Source organism: Melospiza melodia, chromosome 1 (genome assembly GCF_035770615.1).
Source record: "Melospiza melodia melodia isolate bMelMel2 chromosome 1, bMelMel2.pri, whole genome shotgun sequence".
Classification (NCBI taxonomy): Eukaryota; Metazoa; Chordata; class Aves; order Passeriformes; family Passerellidae; genus Melospiza; species Melospiza melodia.
In genome coordinates, this window is record NC_086194.1 from 122,261,829 (window position 1) to 122,287,674 (window position 25,846).

Here is a 25,846-nt window from a genome sequence, read left to right on the forward strand (position 1 = left end):
GAAAATAAAATTATTTGTCTTTTAAAAAACGTAGAAAATGATGGAATGGGAAAGTAGCTCATAATGAGTGTGCACCAAAACATATTTTTCTGATTTTAAAAGTTGTTGATTTTTTTCTCCTTGGATTTTGCTGTATTAAAGCAGTGGTCTTAGTCTTTATTTCTTCCATTCTGTCTGCAAGGTATGTGCAGCCAATTTTGGAGATATCTGCAGTGTGGTTGGACAGCAAGCCACTGAAGAAATGCTGGTAAGCCATTTCTTAAAGGGTTTTTCTTCTTAATACAATTCAGGAGTGGAGCCAGACAAGCTACAGAAGAAGGGCAGTTCATGAGAGATTGCAGACACAGGGGAGTGTGGCAGGGGGAATAAAGTGCTGGGGATGCTGAGGCTTATGTATTGATTTAATCTCTTCAAGTCAGTTTTCCTGCCTCCAGCAGCCTCCTGGAAAGGAGGGAAAGAGAAAGTAAAGTAAAGGAAATAAGTGAATCTCAGAAATAAAAAATGAAATAAAGAGAAGAGAGACAAATTCAAAATGGAAGAGCAGGGAACTGGATGGAGTGGTGAGAGCAGGATCCTTAACTGTGCACGCTTTCCCATGGTGGGTGTGGAGAGCTAGGGGATGTTGATGGATTTGGAGATGTGACAAGGCTAGGGAGGAGAAATTATCATGGCAGGCTCTGGAGCTCTGAAAGCTCTTCAGGCTTTCTCCTCTTGGGAATATGGACAGTGAGCTTGTTGAGGGCCAGCAGAGGCTGATGAATCAATGCCCTGAATTAGCGAGGGACTTACATGGACAGAGTGTAAATGCAGGCGTGACTTCAGCCAGAGACTCTGCAACTTTTTGCAGTTGTGGTGTTGGGACAGGTAGGCCTATTGTGGATCTCAGGTCATTTCTTGTACTCTTAAAGCATTTTCTGCATTTTTCTCTAGCTATTGAATGATTCAAGTCATTTGGTAGTGAAGTTTAGTTGTGTGGATTTGCATCCCATATGCTTCCTGATTTGGGATGTAAATTGATTTCTCTCACACAACTGCCTTTTTAGTGATTAGCGTAATGAATTTGGATTAAAACTTTGTAGAGGTTGCACTTAAACTACTATGCAATAAAAAGTGATGATTATTTCATTTGAAAGCAGTAATGTGTGACAGGACAGCTGGGGTTCTCTTTCTATAACAGAAAATGCCATTTTCTGCTCTTCTTGGATTATTGTTAGAAAAAAGGAGGAGTGTAAAAAGCTGAATGATAAAACTTCATTTTCTAATCTAAAAGCTTTTTTAAATTAGAGGCAAAGTCCTGGATACTTGGCTGCAGAGATGGGGACAGCTGAACATCAATAAATGTGAACAAAGCTGTAGCAACAGCCATTGGATTATTAGTCATGTTTTGTTACTGTGCCTGTTGCAAAGCAAAGGCAGCTGTGCCTCACTTGGACTCTGTCCACCCTTGCCATTACTGTGTCCAAAAAGCCCAAGCACCTGAGCACCTTCAAAATGCTTCAGTTATATTAGTAACACCACTGCTCTGTTCAAACATGTTATCTCTTGAGCAAATGCAGTCTTTCTCTCATTCCCCTGTTCTTCTTTGCTGTTGCATTGTAGGATAGAGGGTGGCAGAGGCTGATAAATCTAACAGTGAGAAGTGTAGGTAGAAAAGGAAGTTTTTTTCTTTCTGAAGATGCTGTTTGTTATTTCAGCAAAAATCTCACAAAAAATCTGAAGTGATCTCTGATAGGTAAAATGCTAATCATAGAATCAAAAAATGGTAAGATTTGGAAGGGACCTTAAAGATCACCTAGTTCCAACCTCCCCTGTCATGGACAGGGATGCCTTCCTCTAGATCAGGTTATTCAAGACCTTACCCACCTGGCCTTGAAGACTTGCAGGCTTGGGGCATCCCCAATCTACCTGGGCAGTGTGTTCCAGTGCCTTACCACCCTCGCAGTAAAGAATTGCCTCCTAATAGTGCACCAGTATTATTTTTCTTGTCCCTGCTTTAAAAGAATGGTGTGGACATGAATGGTGTAGACATGTAGACTTGTCTTACAATAGGTTTCTTGGTCTTGGGGGTATTTTTGAAGTTGATCTTTTGGGGGACGTTTTTGGAATATAAATCATTCTTAAGAGTTAGTACTTCCTTGCAATTCTTCAAACAGGTGAATTTTCCTTATCTGTATCCATAAGTAATATGAAAGCAGCAGATTAGAGGCATGGTGCTACTGCATGTGTTCTTTGTCTTCCAAATGTTAAACTGTGCATCTAAGTATGAAGGTGGACAACCAGGTGAAGAAAAATGAATGTGAAAAGAGAACTTGTTTTGAAACAAGTGCTGCTTATTAAAACTTGCAAACTCATCACTCACTGTATTCCTAACAGCTGCCAAGGTTTTTCCAGCTCTGCTCTGATAATGTGTGGGGAGTTAGGAAAGCCTGTGCTGAGTGCTTCATGGCAGTTTCTTGTGCAACGTCACAGGAAGTCCGGAGGACAAAATTGTCAACCCTTTTTATTAATTTGATTAGTGATCCTTCGCGATGGGTAAGAATTGCTTTTTATTTTTTGAATAGCTGTTGTATTTGAAGAATTTTACTGCAATGCTCTATGTAGAACTTCTCATGGGTGTGGGTAATCTAACCTATTCCATGCACCTCAAGCAAAATTGTTCTTAAACTGGTTAATTCATTGATGGGTGTAGAGAGTCCCTCACATTTTTACAGCAGCATGTAAGAAAAACTCTGCCAGTGAAGTAGCTTTTTTGAGCTACAGAATTGCCTGTGATTAACATAGCTGAGAATCATTAACAAAACTGGAAAATAAATTATGATATACTTACGCTTCTTCAGGTTCCCTACCACCATGTTGTTTTTGGATGGAGGGTGTGGTGGAGTTTGTGGTTGGTTTGGAGGTTGATTAGTTTTGGGTTTTGTGGATGTTCTTGATGTTGATGGTGGGGAGTTTCTTATTAATTAAAATTGTATTGTTTCTTAGGTGATGGCTTTTTGTTTGCACGTTTTTTTAGGGGTGTTGGGTGGGATTTTTTTGTTCTTGTTGGGAGGGTAGGTTGTTTTTTTGTTTGGTTGGGGTTTTTTATTTTTTGCCATCTTGAAGATTTACTCTTAAACCTTAAGTTTGTTACTAAGCAGACAACTTCCAGGAGCAAAGGATCATCTACACAGAAGCATGAGTTCATGGACCTTGGAAAGTCATACAAGTTGTAGCCCAGCAGAAATAATCAAATAACAAAAATTGATATAGAGAATTGTTGAGAAAAGGAGAATAAACAGTAGGAGAAAGGAGGAGCAAATGCATGGCGTAGCCAAATAGGAAAGGGAAAGAAATATAATACTTATCAGTCAGATTTCTGAAACTGAAATGTCTGCTTTCTGTACATGATGTTTTTTTCCTTTCAAGTTGTTAAAATTCTGAGCTCTCAGATTTACCTGCTTCTATTATCTAAACAGATTGTTCCTCCTTTGGCTGTGGGGAATAAGCCTGTCAGTTTGGTAACCTGTGATTTAACTAGTTTCACTGTGCTTTTTCATTTTTCTTAACTTTTTTTTTTAAACTTGGCATTCTGTAGACATCTGGCTGATTCTTTCCAGACAAGAGGCTCTGCTCTTGATTTCTTTAGTAGGCTTATGACCCTTTCAATTCCTAGTAGCAGGCATTTTATGTTTTCTAGGACAGCAAGATTTATATTTATATATATATAATTATGTTTTTTCACCTTGGACCCTTTCCCCTAGGTTCGCCAAGCAGCTTTTCAGTCTCTGGGGCCTTTCATATCAACTTTTGCTAATCCATCCAGCAGTGGCCAGTACTTTAAAGAAGAAGATGGTAAAAACCCAGAAGATTGTGATTCTGCGCAGGAAAACAGGTAAAGTTGCTAAATCTACAAATTACTTTTGCCTCCTTGGTCTTCTTCTCCATGAACTATTAGAAAAGCTAACTTTCCTGGATAAGTTGAATATTTGTAAATGGAAAGATCTGAATCTTCTCATCTCCATAGACCAGAATTAGGATATATGTTCTGTGATGAGATGACTGACTTGACAGACAAGGGAGAGCAGTGTATACTGTGTACCTGGATTTTTTTTTGGCATGGTCTCCTGTAAGATCTTTATGGAGAAGCTGCTGAAGTTGGGTTGGATGAGGAGATAATGAGATGGGCTGAGGGCCTGGCTGGGCCCATGGCACTGGTCAGCAGCGTGTAGTTGAAGGTCACTGACCGTGTGTCAAGAGGGGTCAGCACTGGTTGGGTCCAGTCCTTTTAACATCCTCTAGTGATCTGAGAAGATCAGGGTGTAGCCTCAGCAGGTCTGCTGATGACACAAAACTGGCAGGAGTGGCTGCTTCACCCTCAGGGTCGTGCTGCCATCCAGAGGGAGTCATGGAGAGGCACACTGGAGAGGGTGCAGTGGAGGGCCGCAAAGTGACAGATTGTGGGATCTCTCCTGTCGGGAGAGTCTGAGTGAGCTGGGACTTCAGCCTGAGAAGAGAGGGCTCACTGAGGCGTCTTACCAATGTTCATAAACACCTGAGGGGAGAGTGAAAAGAGAATGGAGCTGGACTCTTTTCAGGGATGCTCAGTGACACCACCAGAGTCAATGGCCACAACTCCAAACAGGAGGTCCCCTCTGAACATCAAAACCTACTTTTTTTTTTTACTGTGAGGATAACCAAGCACTGGCAAAGGTTGTCCATGAAGGCTGTGGAGTATCCATCCTCTGAAGTACTCAAAACCTGTCTGGACGCAAGTCCTGGGCAAGTGGTTCTGGTTGTTCCTACTTGAGCAAGGAGGTTGGCCCACTTGGCTTCTAGAGATCCCTTCCAACCTTGACTCTTTTGTGATTTTATGACTTCTGTTTTGTTATGGTGTAAATAAATGTACTTTGACAAATAGCAAGTTGATAGCATGTGTGTTATCAAGAAAGAGCATAACAAGTCTATTTTGGTTTTTTAATGTCCATTTTCTTTGGCATTCAGCTGTGAGCAAGTCAGGACCACAGAAGATGGCACAACAGATGAAGAGCACAACAGGACAGAGGATCTTTCTTCACATTGTGATGATAGTGATGATTTTGCAACAAAACTTGAAAATGTCGTAGAAGATCAAAATACAGTGTCCAATAACTCCAAGAGGGAAAGTGATTTCCAGACTGAATCATCCTTCCATTGCACTTTGCCTTCAGAATCTTGTGGGGAAATGGCAGATGAGAACGAGCAAAGTTCTCATTGCTGTACAACAGCTGTGCAGGAGGCTGGGCTGAATTCACAGGAAACCTCTCTTTCAGAGCAGGAATTATACAACTCTTTCCATTTCTGGAGGACTCCACTTCCTGAAATAGATATTGACTTTGAGCTTCAGCAGACTTCTGATATAAAACTCGATAGAGAAATTCAGGAACTCACTATGCCAGTGTCTCCAAGCATTCCTGTGGCAACAAGGAAAGAATTAGAAGAAATGATAGAAAATTTGGAACCCCATATAGATGATCCAGATGTTAAAGGTATGGTAAAGATACTGAAGCATTTTTAATGTTTGGAGATATGTGTATGTTGCTTCAGCAGTTTGTGCTTTAACCTCTTAGTTGTTTTAAAAGTCAGAAGTACTGTTTTCTCCTGGTCCTCAAAGGGATTGAGGAAAATTGATATATCGTCAGCTAAAAGGGAATTTGCATTTGTGTAAAGATGTTTAAAGGAGTATAATTCCTTTTATAAACTGAATGCATGTGCAGTTAGGCAGTATAAAGTTCTGACTGCCTGTTTTGACATTAAAATCAAATAGATGGTTCAAAGGCATGAGCTGTTGATGAGCAAGTTTATTCCTAATTAGCATACATGTAAAATAAGGCAGATTAAGAGGGTTTTATTTTTTTAATTATCAGTGTGAATTATGGTTTTCTTTTTACTCATTATCCATTTGATTTTGGATTAATTAGTCTCCATTTTTTTCTGCAAGGGCTTTTTTATTGCAGTCACATGTTTACAGCTTTAATGCGACAAGTTTGTCAGATCAGGCTGATAATTGGTCCAGGCTGAGTTCTTGAAGTGAGCACACATTCTCCATTTTAAAAGCTCTTGAAGAATGGAGAAGGGTTTCATAAGTGTGACGAGGTGGTGGAGCAGCACTTCAGAGACACCTCCTCAGCTAAAAGGACTTGGCTCTTCTACACATACTTACTGGAAATAGGTTTTTCTTGGTATTCATATGCTGAATAAATTCTAAGACACATTGGGCTTGAGTGTCACAGTCAGAAAGTTTGGAGGTACCACTAAGGAGGCAGCCATGTTATTTTGAAGCTGAAGAATCTCTAAGGGGGGAAGCATGGCTCTGTACCAGAAAAAGTAGGAGGAAAAGGAGGGGCATGTTGGGGGGAGATATTTTAGAATAAACTGATACTGCTTTCAACTTCATTTTATTGTTAGTAGGTTGATATGCTAATAACTTTTTTAAAATCCATTTTGTACTTTTATCTAATCACTTGTGAAGTCAGCAGATAAAACTTTGCTTTAGGAGTGCTTTGGGCACTAAGGAGAGAGGTAAGAAAAAAATTTCACCCTTGCTAATGACTTCAGTCTTCATATAACCCATCTTTGAAGCCAACTGCAGAAGCTTTGCACTGCTGTTCAGGTTTACTTTGTAAAGCTGTTCTGTCTATAGTTACAGAACATACCTTAATGCATAAATTACAGTGGTTTATGTAAGCATGTAGTTGTACATCCAGAATTGTCCTGTGTTATGGGTTTATCATGTGTGTTCATGTCTTGTTTCAGAGCAGGTTTTTGGAATTCTTTTTGTTTGTTTGTAGGTCTCTTGACTGGGTGTCAGGAGCTTTTCTGTGGAGTTGTTGACCAACATTTGCACATTTAAGTAGAAGAAAACTGTTCCTAGGTTGTCAACACAATGGGTTTCCCCACTCTGACTTGGTCAAGGCTGTGAAATGAAGCCCCATAAAACATTGCTGCTAAATCTTCTACTCTTTTTCCTCTTGCCTGTGCTCTTGTTATTCACTCTAAGTGCTCAAGAAGCTGGAATTTAACAACATGCCTGTTTCAATTTAGTAACATTGCAATTTAAATTTTGCACAAAGTGCAAGTAGTATTAATTTTGCATGCTTGTCTCAAACACTGTGGCAGACATAGAAGTGGTAGATATCCAGACTTTAGTCTGAGTAGCTGACTTAATACATGTATTTTGAATCTTATGCTTCCTAAATTGTGACAAAAGGTAGGCTTGCTCTGGGGGTAATCCAGAAGATCAGAGCCCTGTCTCCTTGCTCATGGCAATATAATCTAAAATGGTTGTTGCAAACTGATGGTATTAGTATTCAATCAAAAGTATATCTTAATCTGTTTTCATGGAAATTTGATGAAACTACCTAGACTCACAGATAATTTTGTCTCCAGTATACATGGCTTACAAATGTATGCCAAATAGCCCTGGTCCCAAATGGTCCATAGGGCCTTACCCTGCCTGCACTTCCCTCTCTGCAAAGCTGGCCATTGTGTTTTTGAGTCTTGTACTGTGAGTAGGCTTTGCTTTGACAGCAATGACTGAGCAAGCTAGGAGGGTTTTTTTTTTCCTCTCTTTATTTCTTTTTAAATCCCTGTGATCTTTTTCTTGCACTTATTTTCTTCATTGGCTTGCTGTCACCTAAGTCCTGGACTCCTGCTTCCATGCTGTGCTCCTGTCTTTATTGCTGCATTCCCAGCCAAGGGATGGGAGTGGAAGATGCTGTGTTCTCTGTGGTGGGTAAGTGGAGGCCTGCCATACTGGAGAGCTTCCATGGGTACACATCTTCTGGCTTCTGTAGCACATTGGCCAAGGATCCTGAAGGCGTGACAAGATGAAGTGATGAAGTGTGGTTTGGGAATGAGACTGCAGTTTTGCATGTGTCAGTAAGATAAAAGTTGTTCAGGTGACCTTGTCTCTGGCTCTGCCTTGCCTCTCTATGCTTAACTGTACAAATGCAGCAGCCTTCTTTGACATGGGTTTTTGGTTGTTTCTTTTTTCTTTTTCAAAAGTTTTAAATTTTTTTTTAATATTTTAGAAATTTATGAAAGAAGAAAATTTATGCCTGTTGTGTGGAATCATAATGGCACAGGGTTTTTGCAGTTTCTTAAGATCACACTGAATTTTTATTATTTGACTCTGCAGGATGTATAGTGATGGTAATTGGGTGCTGTTCTTCACTGGTCAGTTGGAGGAGGTTGATGATTTCTATTTTGCTAGTTGGTTTCAGAGCCCATCCCTGACAGCTGAGGCAGATACGGAGATTTGGTGCTGAAATTCAGCCAGCAATTATTCTGAGTCAGAAAAATATGGTTTAGTTGGGGTTTTCTTGGTGGTTTTTTTTTGTTGTTGTTTCTTCCTCCCATCACCCTCTGCTTTGCACTGGATGTTCATCCCTAGCAGCATACCTTTGTACCTTCCCTCCACATGTATTCCCCCTCCTATTTCCTTTTTTATTTTCATTTCTCTTTCTTTCTGGGTTTGGCATTCCTCTGCTTCACATGTCTCATTTCACCCTTGTGTTTTGTGTGAGTTCCTTCTCCCCTCACCTGCTTGCATCATTATAGCAGAAGTATTGAGAAAGAATAACTCAATTTTTATCTGAGGAGTACCTGAGTGTACCATGCCAATGGGAAGAGTCAAAAGAAAGGCATCACCAGGTCGTGCAGCCCAGAGTATGGCATGTTCAGTGCATATCCCCATCTTCCAGATGCCTTGGATGCCAAACTCTAAGGGGTTGCTGTTTACATTCACACTGGTCATGGTTGTGTGGTTTTGGTTTGGTGTTTTGTGTTGGGGTTTTTTTGGGTGGGGAGGGTGGGTGGTATTGATTTGTTTGGGAATTTCTCAGTGCACCTCAATAAAGCAGTTCCTGTTTCAAGCCTTAGATCTTTGCTTCAAGGCGTGGAGACTGATGAGATCTCCAGCAAAAACAGTTTTTTAACAGTAATCAGTAACCATCATAGAATATTTTTTTCCCTAGTCTCATTCTCAAAAAAGGATAAACTGCTTCACCTGAATCTCACTCTTTACCCTGGGGTTTTCCTTCCAGAACTAGCATATTGCCAAAGTGATAAATCTGAGCAATAGTTGGTTGAGCATTCAGCAACCAGGATAAAGAGAGCCTGTCTTCTCACAGGCAAACTGCTGGCTAGCAGAGCTGCACAGGCTGTGCAGAGTTAAGCACTGCTGTTGTAATCCCTCTTGAAAGGACCTTTCCAGTCCACTGGCCAGACATCTGGAAGGTCTCAGGCTGGGAGATGGGAACCTGCACGTTCCTGTGAAGTATGCCAGCTTTTTAAAAATCATCACAGGTCTTTTTTCAGGGCACGTTTTTCCAGTTCCCTGAGGCTGCTGCTGTCTTCACTTCCTTCAGAGATTGCTTTTCTTTCCTCAGATGTTTTTATTTCTTTATTTTTCTTTCCACTGACATTTTCTTCAACTGGATTTATCTTATGATCTGTATAGAAAGGGCTAAATCATGTAATGTCAGCTTTCTGTAATATTATTTGGGGGAATAGAGGAAACCTGACTTGCAGGCTACTAAGGCTAACTGTGCCCTAAGTCACTTAGTTACAAGCTGCTTTGCCAAAAGGAGACCTAATGTGGACAAACCAGCCCAAATTTGGGGTTAATTGATCCCATTCCCTTATAAGAACTGTAAGTTAGGTTACTGCACTGCCTGCAATAAAAGCATGAAACATATTGTTAATGGAACAGGTGAGGAGTAAGTGGAGAAGAAACTGTTCTTATGTTTCAGTTACTTCATCTCTGTACCCATTGCAGCCCATAGCTTTTGCCTCTGAGTAAGAAGTAAGGGTAGGGAAGGCAGATGCTTTAGAAAAAAGAAAGCAAAAAGAAGAAAAAAATAAATGAAACATCAACGTCTTCTAGTGAAACATCAGGAGAAACAGAAAACAACAGTAAGGTTTATTAAAAGGACAGAAACTTCTGAAAACCAGGAAATTAAGTAAGACATATAAAATGTGATTTAGAATTTCTAGATTGTACTAGTTATTTTAGGATACAGGTACAGTAGCCAAGACTAAATACTTTTTTGTTTAAAAATACATCTCACCTGAAACAAATGTTGAAGAAAGAGTTAATTAATGGTCTAAAATCCAGTGAACATTGACTTTATCTGAGCAATGCAATTACCTGAGTTCTATGCTATGTGCAAAACTGACCTTTACACTCCAGTTTTTACCAATTGTATTTGTGAAAACTGGTTAGCCAGAGACTCCCTTCTTGAAGAATTTCTCTGTCATTCACACGAGAGCCTTATCCTTTACTTGAGTTTGAAATGATTGTCTGCAAACCATTGCCTGTCTCATGTCAGTAGGAAATCTCTTCATGAGAGATAAAGGAGCAGCAGTGATCCTTGGCTCTTCTTTTACCAAGGACCTTAAGATGTTTGTGGACTTCAGGACATTCACCTTTCAGTGAATGGCAGCACTGAAGTCACAGATAAGCATTGAAAGAAGGCACTTGCCAGTCAGTGAAATCCTTGGGAGTTTGCCTTCTCCTGTCCTTCACCGCCACATCTTGAGATTGTAGAATTGACAAGAAGCTGAGGAAATGCACATTTTTGTCATATTTCTTCTAGGGCAGGCAGAGGAAATCAGGACAGGTGTTGTCTCCATCCTGTTAAAGCCCCTAAGCAAGGGCAGTCCAGGTATGCAGGCTGACAGTGGGGCATGGGTGGGGAATATGTCTTGGAAGATATAGGTACTGTAGATACTTTTGTTGCTGTAAGTAATCTTTGTTAGCTCTGTGTGGATTTTTCAGAAAATACATAAACAGTATTGAAGCAGTATGTGTTTACCTAGTCGGGGTAAGCTTTCTTCACTTTTCAGTGAAGGTGAGAGAAATGCACATTTTTCATGAAGTTGTCCTTCATGAAAGGCATCTTCAAGAAAAATATCTCAATGTGCAGCAGAATATAATTATTTTCCATTTTCTTGTTTAATTTCTCTAAATTAAAATAGTTTGGAAATAAGCCAGGCATTTCTTGCCCTAGCATAGCCACTTACTTTGCCTGGTATTGGGGATGATTTATTTAACATTTAAGTTTTGAGAAAATTCATTAACCTTGATCTTTTTTATTCTTATGGGTCTTAGAGTATACAAGTTTATTGCCAGTGAAGTAATACTTGAAGAGTAAGGTTGTAGCAGTCTTATTAATGTTAGAAACAGTAAATTTCCTTATTTTTATATATTTATATGTAAATTATAATATATATATTTAAACTATATTTTTCACATGTTTTATAGTGGAAGTATTAGTATTGTGTTGATTATACTTTAAGTTTTTAACAATTTGTTTTTCCTGTTTCATGTTGAGGAATAGAGTAATACAGCAAGAATATATTTGGGTTATTTTATCAGAAATTGGACAGAGTTAGAGAGTTAGCATTGCATATTTTAAAAAATTGTCTTTATTCCTGCTCATGTAAACCCACAGTGTGTTTTCCAATTTTTGCTAGATTTTGCTAATGCTTCTAATCTAAGATTTTGCTGAGTTAACAATTTTTGTTTCTTGTAACAGCTGTATATCTGTGTATCTGTTTCTTCTATCTACAAATGAGTCCAACTTTCTTTATTTAGTACTTGTTAACAACCATATTGAAAATGCTGGAGGGGCTAATTCAGAATTCTGTAGTTTAGTATGGCAGTGTGGGATTAAAAAGAAGCATATGGGTTGTCATGTAATTTCACAGTGAACATTTAAGAAACCTTGGAAAAGACAAAATCTATGATGAACAGATCTTCCGGATGGCTGGATAAATTTAATAAGTGAGGAGATAATTCCTCCCTGCCTTCTTGGAAAAAAGAGGAGGAGGAGAGGGGCAGGGTGGATTAATCTGCACTGAATTCTGTGTCACTTGCAACTGAGATTGCCCCTGATATCTGATCTCAGGTCAGGCTATAGCCAAGGAGCATTGCTCAACAAAGCTTTTTCTAATTGGCAGTAAACAGAGGGATGGAAAGCAGAGCAGCCTCAGAACTGCTGGATCTTTTCCAAAAGAGTGGATAGCAGAATATGAAGTGCTAATGCCTTTTTTAGATGAATAAGAGAACATCACACAGTGTGACCTTCTTATTTGTTGAGGATCCAAGAAGGCTGAAGTATTGGGTCTGGCGTCTTTCTATATAGATCTTGCTTTGTAGTTGCTATTAAAATGGAAGATTTTAATGAACATATATAGAGGGAGAAAACAACCTCTCAGAACTGAAATCCTTTGTGTATTACAAAAACTGTTCTCAATCTTTGTTTGAATTATTTCATGTCTCTGTCTCTTAGTCCCACTTCCCACAAACGGCCCAGTCTGTAATATTCATGGGCTATCCTGCCCCAAAAAACTATTTGCACTATTAATATTACTAAAATTGTTAAAGAGCTGATCCTGCCATAACAGCAGTCTCCTTATTTGTCTTGAATTATGGGGTTTGTTTGTTTATTTCAGCTTTAGGGACAAATTTCATTGGACTGTGGTTTGGTTGAGTACCCTAGAAAAAGAGTGGGGTGTTAATCTAGCACTTAATTGGTCCCTAGTTTGGGATTTACCAATATGATCTTAAGTTGGTGTACCTCTCCTGTAGTTCCTCTGCCATCTTTCAGTTAATTAGTCTCTGTCTAAAAGTTGAATCTGTGCACTTGCTAAAAGTGCAGTTTAGTCTCTCATGTATTTCTCTTTTGTGTACTGCAGCACAAGTGGAGGTGTTGTCTGCTGCACTCAGAGCATCCAGTTTGCATCCTCAAGAAGAGACAATGGCCAGTGTTGGCAAGGGAACAGATTCACAGACTGAACTAACCATCAATGACCAACAAAGTTTTAAACCTATACTGAGTGATATTGTGCCTTTAATTCGTGACACTGTTGAGGTAAGAAGAGAGTTTTGTACTTTATTTTTTTCCATTAGGATTTTCAGGGCTCCAGTAACAGAGCAGTAATTTGCATTCATGTGATGATTGCAGCCAAGTGCTTTCTACTTTTGGCTGGTGTGACACTCCCTTTTGTTGGATGGTATTGAAATGCTAGCTACTAAAATAAAATTACTGGTATTGGGTGCCTTTGTTTTTGCCAATTCTGTGCTTGTCCATGTAAATTCTTTAAACTGTTTCTGTTAAAATCTCTGTGACTGTTGCATTTGCAGATGTTTTAATGCTACCACATTTTATTAATGTGAAAGTGCCTTGCTTACAATAGATTCCCTACTCATAATGAGTGAATCTTCTTCTCCAGTGCCCTTCCCTGAACCTGTAGAATGGGGTACTTTGTTCTCATTCTCTTTGCTCCCTGTGAGTTGATTCATTATGGTTTACTGGTCTGCGTCAGAGAAGTTGAGGACCTGCAACTAATATGTTGTGCGGACTGCTGAAGGATTCTAGCAATCAGTAACATCTTGAAGTTTTTTGCATTTACTTCTTCAGCCCTTCTCCCCATTCCCTGGCTGACTGTAGTTCTGGCATTGGATACTCTTTTCTGTTCTTTGCTCTGTCAGGCCAAACCCACTACATTCACTGTATGTAATGCCACAAGCTGAGGTGGTGTTAAATGTTGTTGTGTTGCAGATAGCAATGGTTCCAAAATAGGCTCCATAAAACCAGAGCAAGTGATTTGTTGAATCATTCTACCAAAATTGTATTTTCCAGATGAAATTTTGACAAGCATCTTTGAAATGGCTAGTAGTTAATACCAGTTCAGTATAAAATATTTTCATCCTTCTTGAATTAGAGCAGTGTTTCTTGATGGCATTTAATTAACTATTCTCTAAGCTGTTGGGCCACCATCTAGACCAAAAACATACAAGGGGTTCAGGAATATGACATTTACATGGTTACTGCTGATGATACGCAATCATAATTTAACTATACAAATGTGGTTTGTTTCAAAAACACCAGCCTGCCTCAAATTCCTTTATGTCAGGCTCAAAATGCTTTTTTTATTATAGAATCTCTTCTTTCTAATGCTTACCTGAAATTACAGTTTTCCTCCATTCTTAAGAATTTTGGGAGGTGATGTTTGTGCAGAGGGACTTGTCCTGTGTTTTATGTTTTTGTATACAGAGTATAATGCTGATAGAAAATTTAAGAAGCAGTCACATTGCTGGTATATGTTGATTTTGCATGTTTCAGTTTTATGCTTTAAGAGGATGCTCTTAATCTGTCAGTTTCTTGTTTGTTACTGGCACTGAATCAAGCCCTCATTTTACAAGTGAGCAGATATTCTAGAGGTGACCTAGAATTCTGGGAATCAAGCTGTGATCTGTTGAGCAAGTAGACTGTTGCCCCTAGCAGTGAAGAGACCTCTGATTTTCACAGGTGGTTGTTGGGGTTTTTTACTTTGGTCGGGGTTTTGTTGTGGTGGTGGTTTTTTTCTTCTTGACTTTTCTTGCAGTTTTTAAGTCTCAGCATAGCAGTGTGTCAGTAGGGTACCAGACTCTTGAGGGAAGTGAAGCTGTCCAGCATTTTATATTTGAATGCAGCCTGCACAGTTCTGCACATACTCCAGTAAGCAAAACCACAGTGTGCATGTCCTTTGGCAGCTGTACTGGTTCATGAAGGAGTTAATGCTGCATGTTTAAGAGAGATTCTCTATTCAATTAAAATAAATGATGTAAAAGAGTGGACCAGTAAGATTTTTGGGACATGATGAAGCTTGTTTCTTGAGGGCAGCTGTTTATTTTTTCTCAGGAGGCACTGTTTTTATTTTTTTTTAGGTTTTATGTTCTTTATAAGGTTTGATAAGGGGATGTGTATTGAAATCTGTTTTTATTTCGAGGTAGAGGGTGAAAGGAAACTGGGCTAAAACATTCTCACTCCTGTCTGGCACAAGTACCTCTTTCTAATAAGAATAGCATGGGTGCCAGGAGGAGATGGACCCCTGACATTGGCCTCTTCTTTGTTTGGGCCAGCTGCTCCATCAGGGAGCACCAGCACTGCCTGTCCTGGTGTGCTACCCTCGACACAGAGCAGAGATCTTTGGAGCACAACCCCAGAGCTCTTGTTATGCAGCCAAGGGAAGCTTAGCCTTAGAGATTTTAGAGGCCATGGCAAAGATTTTGTGTTTGAGGTACACAAGAATGCATTAAGGCCATGGCAAAGATTTGCATTCTTGGTACACAAGAAGCTTTCAGGCTAAACCCTGCTGAATTTTCATGTCCTGGCTCTCTGCAATGCTCAGTTTGGTGTGTGCATGGAAAAAGATGGAACTTCATTTTCAGGAGTGGGGATACTGCATAACCTAAATACTGACTGATGGCTGGCCTTCTCTACTGAAACTCTTCCTCTCAGGAATGAATATCTGACTTTGAAAGTGGCTGAGTGAAAATATTCCCATCTGTGACACCCTCCATTATATTCGGTTGTTTGACTGGTTCAGTCCATAAAGTATGATTTTTTGAAGCTTAAGCTTTTGGAGCTGAGCAGGGAATGTGAGACAGAGTCCTTTCACTTTTATTGTAACAGAATAGCTGACCAACCTCTGGTCCCATGCAAACTGGCACCTCATGGAATGTACTGTGGCTGGAGTGTACTGGCTGCCTCATAATTCCATGATTTGCCAGACATCAAAGCTGGTGACTGGCAATGCTGAAAATAATCTCTTTTTAAGGGGGAGAAACCCTCAGACGAACAAAAGGCTAAAAAAGAGTGAAGGAGGAATTGACTGTCAAACTAAAAATCCTGCAGAGATAGTTTTCAGAGCCTCTGGAGGTTTTACAGTTGGAGCTGTGTGCTGCTGGACACATTTAGTTATGGAGTTGCTTGCAAATCTCTTCTTTCCTTGGGTCTTTAACACCTTCTTGCTGCTGCTTCCTAAGCCTGACAGGTGACATGGACTGCTGTGCCAGAGATATGCAATTGCCTCACAGCTCTGCCTGTTCTTTATCACCTGTAATTGTACCTCAGCAGCTAAAATTGCAGCCCAGTGCTTAGATGAAAGTAGCTTGTGGAGAAGGAAAAAGCAACTGTCTGAAGTCATACCAAGGAAGACAGATTGTATCCTGGAGGCTTTTTTTGGAAGAAGTTTGTAGTTTGCTGGAAAATTCTCGTTGTCAAAATGATCTGAGCAGCTGGTGGAAGTAGGCACGTTCTTGTTGCTTTTGTTGACCCTAGGAGCTCACCCTGCAGCATTTGTGAATAGATGGATACCTTGGCTCAAATCTAGCAAAAATGCCTTTGTCCTGTTCTAGCACACAGCAGCCTGATGTACTTTTCAGATATTCATTGCACACTGCTTGAAATTCATGGTTTGTTACATGAAGCCATTGTATGTGGAGAGCTGCACTTGGAAGGAAAGTGTTGGTGCATCCCCCCAGCAGCACAGCTCACTGCAGCCCTCACACCTCTGCCACTCCCAAAGGCTCAGATGTGTGGCCAAGGTGCTAAAATGATTGCTGAAAATTATTTTATTAGAACTGCTGAGAGAAGTTACAACTCTTGTCAGCAGCTGTGGCCAAGTAGGACTCAGTTCTATAAGGTGAAGCTTGTCCAGAGAAGGTTATAGAATAATCACCGCCAGGAAGGGTGCAACATCATGAGTCTCATGAGGTTCTACTCTTCAGTGTGAGGGTGGCTTTGTTTTAACCATTTTCTAGCACAAATCCAAAGCAACAAATCCATCAAAATCAGCTACAGGTGTTTTCTTACTTTCCATTCAGGGGAGAAGCAATGGGACCCATATGTTAGTTATATTTTCCTTAATGCAGTCTCAAAAGTACTTCTCTCCTGTGATTTTCATTCCATAAGAACCAAAATGGAGCAGAGTAAGAGGAGCTTCTGTTTGAAATTGAAAGCAGATTTATCTTGCAGACCTTTTGATTTTGGGCTGCAGCAAAATTATATTTGATATTAAAACATATAGTCCTTTAATCTAAGAAATAGACTCTGAGGCAAGGACAGCACTTCTTGATGTTGGTATTTCTTTTGTGTTTAATCTTAGAGTGTGTTTTATGTGACCTTTTATTTTCTTTTTTTCACAGGGTATGGATTCTCCACTTCACTATATTCATAATGATTCAGATTTGAGTACCAACAGTAGTTTCAGCCCTGAAGAAGAAAGAAAATCCAAAGTACAGGTAAATGATAGTGAATTCTGGTTTTCTTATATGTAGCAGATCAGTGAAATTTTTTTAATATATATGGGTATTTCTTTTATCCCCTTGATAAGTGACATTTTTAAAAATGTATATGGGTATTTCCTTTATCCCTTTTTTTCATTCAGTCATTTCTGACATGATCTAGTTTCTATTAAATACCTCTTAATTAAGTAGTTTTAAATTAGTCCTTGTTTCCAGAGTCAATGGCTTAATTTAGCAATTGTTTCTGTTACATTTATGCATGAGAGGTAACAATATTATTTTGACATGAGATAACAGTTGTCACAGATCTTCAGGCTCTGTTTAATTTGGTTTAGTTTTCAATGGGAACCATGCTGTAGTGGGACTTAGGTTATTGAGGAAACAGGATAGGTTTTTTATTACATGTTTTAAGAGGAACCACCCCCACCCCTTGATAGCTTTTTGCAGAACAGTTTTGAAAGTGTTTCATTAAACTGGAACTGCCTCTGTTTTTTTTTCCAAAAGGAATCAAGTGTCTGTTGTTCCATAGTCTGGAACAGCATTACATTGCCACTGTGCATCAGTGTGACTCCTTGAGTGAGAATCTCAGTCCCTGGCTTGTTCTTGTCCATGGATCTGTTCAGCAGCTGTGTTAGGCAAATGCCCTTGTGCACCCCTTCATAGAGTCAGTCCCTGACACAGCTGAAGCAAAGGCAGTAGTAAAGAGGTTCTCACAGAATTGTGGTTCAGATGCTTTGATTCCTCAGTGGACAGAAGGATAGTTCTTCACCACAGATCTCTTTGTCTCCGGAGAAGCCTCTTTCTCCCTGTTGAGTGTCCAAGGAGTTTGGACGCAGTATTGAACACACTGTAGTCTGCTCCCTCCATTTCCCTGCCTCCCAAGGCATTTTTATTTAGTTTTCTTCTCTCCACCTTTTCAAGATTTTGAGAGAATTAGGAAAGGTTTTTTTGACCAAGTCACATCATTTGCTGTTTTACCTGTCTTTATGGATGACACAAAATGGCCAGTTTGCACAACATGTGAGCCTGAATGTTTGCAAAGGGTGGAATGCAGTCTTTCCATTTCCTACACTCCTTAAGGAGACTTGTCCACTTGCTCCTCTCTTGAGTTGGTCTGCGTATTTTCAAATAGCCCCTAGTCATGTTATTGTTCCTTTGGAACCTTTTGGTGGAACTTAGCACATACAAAACTGTTGTGTGTCAGAATAGGACACAGAATGAATGACACACAGAAACTGAAAGGTCTAAGGTAAAAAGAGGGTAGTTTATTTTCTGACTCCAATATTTATAGACTTTCAAGAGTGGCCATGGATTGGAGGATGAAATTGCCACCTCTCCAGCCACACTGGTCAAACCAACAGTCCATCAAATTTCTCTTCCTCTAGAAAGGAATGCAAAACAATCATTATTTACGTGAAAAGTGCATGAGAAACTCCATTACAAAAACGTAAACATCAGAAGGCTTAGAAGAACAGGGTTGGGCTCTTATTAAGACACTGTAATTAAATAATATTCTGTAGTTGTGGGGGAACAAGAGTGCCCTGGAATGATAGTGAGCCTCATGAGGAGTAAGTGAAAATGGTGTGGATGCTGTGCCTTTCTCCTGCTGCAGGATGTTGTACCTCAAGCCTTGCTGGATCAGTACCTGTCCATGACTGATCCGTCCCGTGCACAAACAGTGGACACTGAGATTGCCAAGCACTGCGCCTACAGCCTGCCTGGTGTGGCTCTGACCCTGGGCAGGCAGAACTGGCACTGCCTGAAGGACACCTACGAGACTCTGGCCTCTGACATGCAGGTGAGCTCAAGCAGTGAACAGATTGAAGTTGTGAGATGTGACAAAGACTAATTGCAACCTCTGTAGTGGTTTCTCTTGTTCGCTGGATGTTGGGCTGCTGTGCTTTCTACACAGAGCTTTCCATCCCTGGTGTTGTCCTATAAGGAATGATGGTGCAGTAGTTGTTTTAGAGGAAGCAGAGGGTGTGGTGCTCAGGTAGTAAAGAAATGGGCAGGTTAGAGTGGGAGATGGATCTCCAGTAGGAAAATGAGGACAGGTTTTTGATTTTCTGTGCATGCGTGAGATCTTATGGCAGTGTCTGGGAGCCTCCTAGGTTTGAGAATTTGGGCTGTGCTGCTGTGTGAGCAGACATGCCCCTGCAGGCATGTCTGGAGCTCAGTGAGTCAGCCTCACACCAGGCCTTGGTGCCACATCCAGTTAGTCATACAGGAATAACATCACTATCACCATGCAGCAGCACTGCTGCTGTAAAAACAAATCCTGGAAATAGCAGCATTTTCCTTGTTGTCAGGTGGTAAGGAGGTGGCTTTCTGCATTTTGTGGTTTACAGTTGTTTCCCAGACCTCCTTTGTTTCCTTTTTTGGAGATGCTCTTTTTATTTTTTTAAATATTCTCAGACTGCTTCACCTCCCTTGAACTTGCTGCTTGCCCTGTCAGAGCAGCAGTTCTCAGTGATACATTGTGAGTAATTTTATACATGGCTATTGCTCATGTTTTCCAGGCCCCTTTACAGCCATTAAAAACAACCAGCTAATAATTTAAAACACAAGTAAAAACAAATTGCCCTGTGTGCAGAAGTGTCCAGAATTTATCACCAGTCTAATCTGAATTATGATTGGATCACCAAACCAGGGCAAAAGAGCAGTGCCCATGCTAATTGGAAAGTGCTGGCTAAAGAATAGATACTATTTTATTTTTAAAAGACTTTTTTGAAATAATTACTTGAATTAAACAATGTGCCCTCAGTTTAGGGTGTCTGATAGCTCCACTGGTCCTTGGGCTGCTGGGCACCAAGTGTGGAAGAAACTTTACCTATTATGGAAGCTAAAATATCCCAGCTGAAATATTGTGGGATATATGTCTTACTCTTTTAATTTTAAAAATAGAATGAGACAATAGTAGCATGAAACTAATTTATGCTGAAGAATTTAAAGCAAAAAGTAATGTGTGCAAGAGCATTCATGTCAGGAATACTATTTTGCTTCCTGGCACCAGGAAAATTAAAATATTTTGATTACTTATATTTGAATAGTTCCTTGATGTGGAGGTGGAAGAAATGATACCTTGTCATTTGTCTTCTCTTCAATTTTCCTTTTTTTTTCCCCCCATTTTAAATTTCCAGTGTAATATTCAGTTGTTATGTGAGGCACTGTAAGGATATTTGTAAGTAGTGGAATTTGCTGGGAGTCCAGCTTGGATACTGACCCTCAGGTTTGCCTGGAGCCCTTTGGATCAATAACATTGATTTGTTTGTGTTGCAGTGGAAGGTTCGGCGGACACTGGCATTTTCCATACATGAGCTTGCTGTCATCCTTGGAGACCAGCTTACAGCTGGAGATTTAGTTCCTGTCTTCAATGGCTTTTTGAAGGACCTAGATGAAGTGAGGATAGGTGTGCTTAAGCACTTGCATGACTTCCTGAAGGTATGTCTGTGTCCCTACCCATGTAACTCTGTGGGACTTAGATATCTGTTGAATACTGGGATGGATGTTGCAAGAGATCTGTGTTGCTGCTGCTTGATTTTCTCTGAAGAGCTTTCTTCATGTTTATTCAGTATATGATTTTTTTTTTTTTTTGCTCTAATCTGCCTACATGACTTACTTGTCAAATTTCTGTAGAGGTTTCTTTGTAACTGCCTCATTTCTGGAGCTGAGAGACACAAATCCTAAAACTATCTTTACTATTTACACCTTCTTTCTTAGTAAAAGAAGAGACTTGTCACATTTTCCTTTCAGTAGTGCCCCATGTGATTTTACAGTCTTAAATATTACACAGTTTAGCCCAGGAAAGCAACACTGTTGCTGAAGATTTAAGGTTTTTTAAATAAACAGAGTGTTTCATTAGTTGTATTTAAAGCTCTTGTTCTGTCTGCTGATTGTAGCCTGTAGCTGTTTATGTAAGTTTGTATTTACTGTTTCAGCTTCTTCATGTTGACAAAAGACGAGAGTATCTTTATCAGCTTCAGGAATTCCTGGTGACTGATAACAGCAGGAACTGGCGTTTCCGTGCTGAGCTGGCTGAGTATGTGCTTTTCAGAATGATTATTTTTATTGTCGTGGATATTTAAAAATGTGAAAATCATATTATAGATGTTTTTCAGTGTTATTCCTGATTTAATTTTTGATTAGTAGATGATCCTTCTCCTCCTCCATATGTCCCCCTTGCTTAAAAATTCCCAGCAGTTGTATTGTTAGTTTGATATTTGCAAGTTACCCACATTCAAGATGATGGCACTTAAAAATAGATTTTGCTTCCCAGTAACTTCATTATGTCCACATTGCATATTTGATAAATGTTGTCCTATAAATGATGGTACTCAGTTCAGCTGCCTTTTTTCTTACTGTGACACACTGTCTTTGGTTGTTCTTCCATCTTGTAGGCAGCTGATTTTGCTCCTGGACCTGTACAGTGCCAGGGACATCTATGACTACCTGCGGCCCATTGCGTTCAACCTCTGTGCAGACAAAGTGTCCTCTGTCCGCTGGATTTCCTACAAGCTGGTAAAGCAATCTACATAAATTTAGGGTGTCAGACTTCTGACTGTTGGTGGGGGTAATTTTTTAATTTACTTTTTTATTCCTTCTCATTTCTTCAAGGTTAGTGAAATGGTAAAAAAGCTGTACATGGCTTCAACACCAACCTTTGTGATAGACCTCATGAATGAACTTGTTGAAAAGTTCTGTAGATGCCACAAATGGTCTGGTCGGCAGACTTTTGTCTTTATTTGCCAGGTGAAATGTCTTCTCATTTCTATTCTGGGGGTTTTGGGGAAGTTGATTTGTTTGTTTGCTTTTTGTTTTTGTTTGAGTGGTGGTGGTGGTGGTGATCAGAATTAAGGGGACTGGAACTCTCCAGCTGTCCATTGGCATTATACTGGTGAATATTTGAGAGCATTGTTTCCAAGGGAATAGTTTCATGGCTGTTTTTTCCTCTGTTTCTCCATAGGCGAGCTTGACTGCATCTTTAGCTCAGCAAATTAGCACCAGGTCATCAAATCTGATATTGAATATAGAGCACAAGTGTAGCAAAATAATCTCTGAGTTGGGAAGCCACTTTGTTGCTCAGCATGAAATGAGACTGGTGTAATAAATCTTTAGAAATCAATGAGTAGATGCTGCCTGTACCTCTTCAATCAGCTTGTGCAGCTTGGTCAAAGCCAGTGCATTCTCAGCAAAACAAACAGGAGTTGAAACTAGTTGGGATCCCAAGGAAATGGTCAAATTTGGAGGCTGTAGCAGAGGTGCAGACTGGGAGCCACTGTGGCTCCTGCCCAGGTGGACAGTTCTTTGAAGTGTTTGGAGAAATGTGAGCTTTGAGCTTATTAAGAGAAATGTTTTGGTATAAGAGGTGTTTATTGATATTAACCATTTTTGTCTGAATAGAGTGTCTAGTTTAAACAAAGACTAAATTAACTGTGAGAAGGATTGTAAAGGTCTTCTGCTTTTCTCTCCTGTTCTCAAGTGGTACAGTGATTAAAAAAATAATAAAAGGGAAAAAAGGGAGTTCCAGGTTTCTGATTATGTGTTGAGATTTCATCCTCCCTGTGCTGAAATGTAATGAAGTTGCCTCTGTGTTCCTGCCAGAGTATCAGTGAAGATGACTGCCTGCCCATGGACCAGTTTGCTGTGCATCTGTTGCCACATTTACTGCACTTGGCATCTGACAAGGTTCCAAATGTTCGAGTCCTACTCGCAAAAACATTGAAGCAAACCCTTTTGGAGAAAGGTTAGTGGCAGAAAGAGTTGCAATGGGCTGACTGCACAGGGGTTTTTTGTCCCTCAGTTTTCCTAAATTCAACTGGGAAAGAAGAAGCAACATCAGATGTGGGCTGCTGTTGCTTTTACCATCTCTTTGATGTGAGATGTTACCTTGGCTGACATGAAGCTATGACCCTGTTGTGGTGTACAACCTGCTGTTGTGTAGTGCTGAGGAAATGAGTTCTTGCTCATATGCCAGCCTGTTCCTTTGGTGTCATTTTCCATGAATAAACTACTTGGTAGAGGTGTCATCAGAAAGCACAAGTGAGCAACTAACATCTGTGAAATTGTTGAACAGTGCCCTTTATTTAGTTTAGAAAATAAAATAAGTTGATGTTCTGTGTAATAAGACAGAAAAATATACACAAATATAAACTACCATTTGTTTTTTCTCACTGGGGGAGAAGAGATGGCTGTTGTTTGGGCTTGATATTTTATGGTAGCAGTGGGAAGAAAGCTTCTCTGGATTCTCCTCAGGGAAATAAGACATGCAACTCTCAAATTGCAGAGTGTGCTTAGGAAAGCATCCCCAGCGCATTGCAGGTGCCAGAAGAGTCAGCAGTGCTCAGAGCCCAAAGCACTGTTAAGGAAAGCAAAGGAAACCAGCATTAGAAGTATTAGGCTATTTTCTAAGACAGCTGAGTGTCCATTTTGGAATACTTCATCCATTTCTGGTCACTTCCATTCTCAACACCATACACTGGCTTGAGGACTGCTGAGCTGTTGGGAGCTGCCTTGTGCATGCTGACTGAGGAAGCATATGGAGGCAGCTGAGGTGGATCAGCTGCTGGGCAGATTTATCTTCTGTGCCAAGGATGTCACTGTTCTTCCTGCTCTCAGGTGGCATTGGTGTTTTTGTGTCCCCCACATGGATAGTGCACCTCCATTCTGCATTGCCACTACTTAAACTTATGGCAGGTAGTCTCTGCCTCAAAGGTGTTCTGTGTATGATTAGGGAGGGTGGATAGGTTGGGGAAGGCATGTTGAAAAAATCAGTTCAGGAGTTTTTAAACCTCAGATCTCAACTAATCTTCCTGTGAGCCATTTTTAGTTACATTGCTTTTTTGCACCTTATGTCGAATGTTGGAACTTCTTCCACTTATTTCATATTCTCTTAGATCTGTCATTTGATGATTATTTGGCAGGGCTGGCAGGGAAATGGAGTGGCATGGCCATGGGTTGATGGTATCTTTCCTCTGTCACAAATACAAGCACTCTCATCTGGAGTTGTACCAGGCTTTTCCTTCCTCTTTGTCCATGGAGTTTGGCACCCTTTTATGCTGAAGGGCTGTAGAAATGCTGTACTTGTGCAACATCATTAGAGCAACTGTGCTCTGAAACATTAAATGATTTTTAAGGTGAATTCATAGATATATTTGGAAATGTCTTGTGTGCCTGCTCAGGTATTCCAGCTGGACTGCAAGACTGCACTGTCCTCTGAAATTTTGTGTCTCACGGGGCACGCTGAGGCTGGCATTGAAGTATCTGCTGCCCTTTCCTCTCGTAAGTTTTGTGCATTTTGTCTTACAGAGTATTTCCTGAATTCTGCCAACTCTCACCAAGAAGCTGTGGAACAAACAATTATGGCTCTTCAAATGGATGGTGACAGTGATGTCAAGTATTTTGCAAGCATCCACCCTGCCAGTACCAAAATTGCAGATGATGCCATGAGCACTGCTTCATCAACTTACTAAGTTCCCAATGTTGCTATAATTAAAAAAAAAAATTAAACCAACTATCCTCAAATGCTTCTAAAATGGTTGATTTAGAGCAACCTCTTTGGAAGGAGGGATTTCTTGCCAGATTTAACAGGTGGATGTTATCTAAACCTGATAACCAGGGATTTTAAGTCAAGGCAAAGTAAAAATACCTGTGTCAGCTTGACTTTAGAAAAACACTGCTCAGAGGATTACTTTTGCCACCGAAGCCTTAAATCTTCTGTCTTCCTGAATAAATGAAACTTGAATTGGCAGATCATTTTCATTGTAGAAAGGATGTGATGATTTCCAGAGACCTGCATTGTTTCTCCTGAGGAGTTAACTTAGCAAGTATTTTCTGTAGCAGCTGATGGGCAGGATGGCCAGAGAGGCGAGTTTGTACAGGGACTGAGACCTCCAGTATTAGAGCTAAAGTTTATATCAGTCAAGGACTTGATTTGTGTGCAGCTGGGCACACCCTTAAGTGGGAATAGCTTTGATGTTTGTAAATGGGAAAAGTAGAAATTTGGATTTCTCTTAAGGGCTCAGTGCTAACACTAAACTAGAATCTGATTTTAATCCTTAAATGCAGCATATTGCTGTATCCATTAGCAGAAAACTTTGCTGAGTACCTGTGTCCTAATTATTTTCATGCTGGTCATGACCTAAAGGAAATTTATTAGCACATGTACTTTAAGTCAGGTATTTTTAACTTGATCATGATCAGCTCTGAAGGTGCAACTTTTTTCTTCATATACTGTACATATCTGTGAGCCTCCTTGGAGTGCTGCAGTCTAATCATGTTGTTTAAAAGCTGTTGTGATACAAGTTGTTCTCTACTTGTCCAAATAAAATTTATTAATAAGATGGAAAGAAATCTTGTGACCTTTTTAAGACATTAAAAAAATAAGTTTGAAATTTAAGTGGACTTTTTCTTTCAGTTTTCTACATTTGGTGGCTATTTCAGGGGCAAGGGGTTTGCTAAATGATCCTGAAGAATTCTTCATTTTGAGATGGAATATGCTACAGCACAGATGTACTTTGACCATATTGTTGAGGTTTTGCTGGATTCTTCCAAGTGTCCCTTTTGCTTGGGAGCCTGTTGCCTCCAGCCTGAAATGTCATCTTGGCTGGAAGTAAGTCTGAACATGCACCTCAGTCAGATTTACAGAAAACTGTGAGTCTAGACTGCCCTTAACCTGCCTGCAGTCCATTGACTGCTTTCCTTTCCTCTCATTTAAAATTACTGATCCAGTATCTCCTTCTGTGTCTTCCAGGG

General features: G+C 40.0%; 1 protein-coding gene across 5 annotated transcripts in view; it reads left to right on the forward strand.

The window, feature by feature from the left end:
* Positions 1-25,490, forward strand: part of PPP4R1 (protein phosphatase 4 regulatory subunit 1) — a 63,148-nt gene extending 37,658 nt beyond the window's left edge. For all 5 annotated transcript variants that reach the window (XM_063166136.1, XM_063166119.1, XM_063166127.1 and 2 more), the window contains 13 exons: positions 182-247; positions 2,374-2,532; positions 3,741-3,871; positions 4,981-5,504; positions 12,721-12,896; positions 16,997-17,092; positions 18,708-18,893; positions 20,375-20,536; positions 21,034-21,134; positions 21,493-21,613; positions 21,710-21,844; positions 22,697-22,838; positions 24,401-25,490. In XM_063166136.1, the coding sequence (XP_063022206.1) occupies positions 182-247; positions 2,374-2,532; positions 3,741-3,871; positions 4,981-5,504; positions 12,721-12,896; positions 16,997-17,092; positions 18,708-18,893; positions 20,375-20,536; positions 21,034-21,134; positions 21,493-21,613; positions 21,710-21,844; positions 22,697-22,838; positions 24,401-24,564 (2,163 nt within the window). In that variant the 3' untranslated portion in view covers positions 24,565-25,490. The remainder of the gene's footprint in view (positions 1-181; positions 248-2,373; positions 2,533-3,740; positions 3,872-4,980; positions 5,505-12,720; positions 12,897-16,996; positions 17,093-18,707; positions 18,894-20,374; positions 20,537-21,033; positions 21,135-21,492; positions 21,614-21,709; positions 21,845-22,696; positions 22,839-24,400) is intronic.
* Positions 25,491-25,846: the final 356 nt, after the last annotated feature.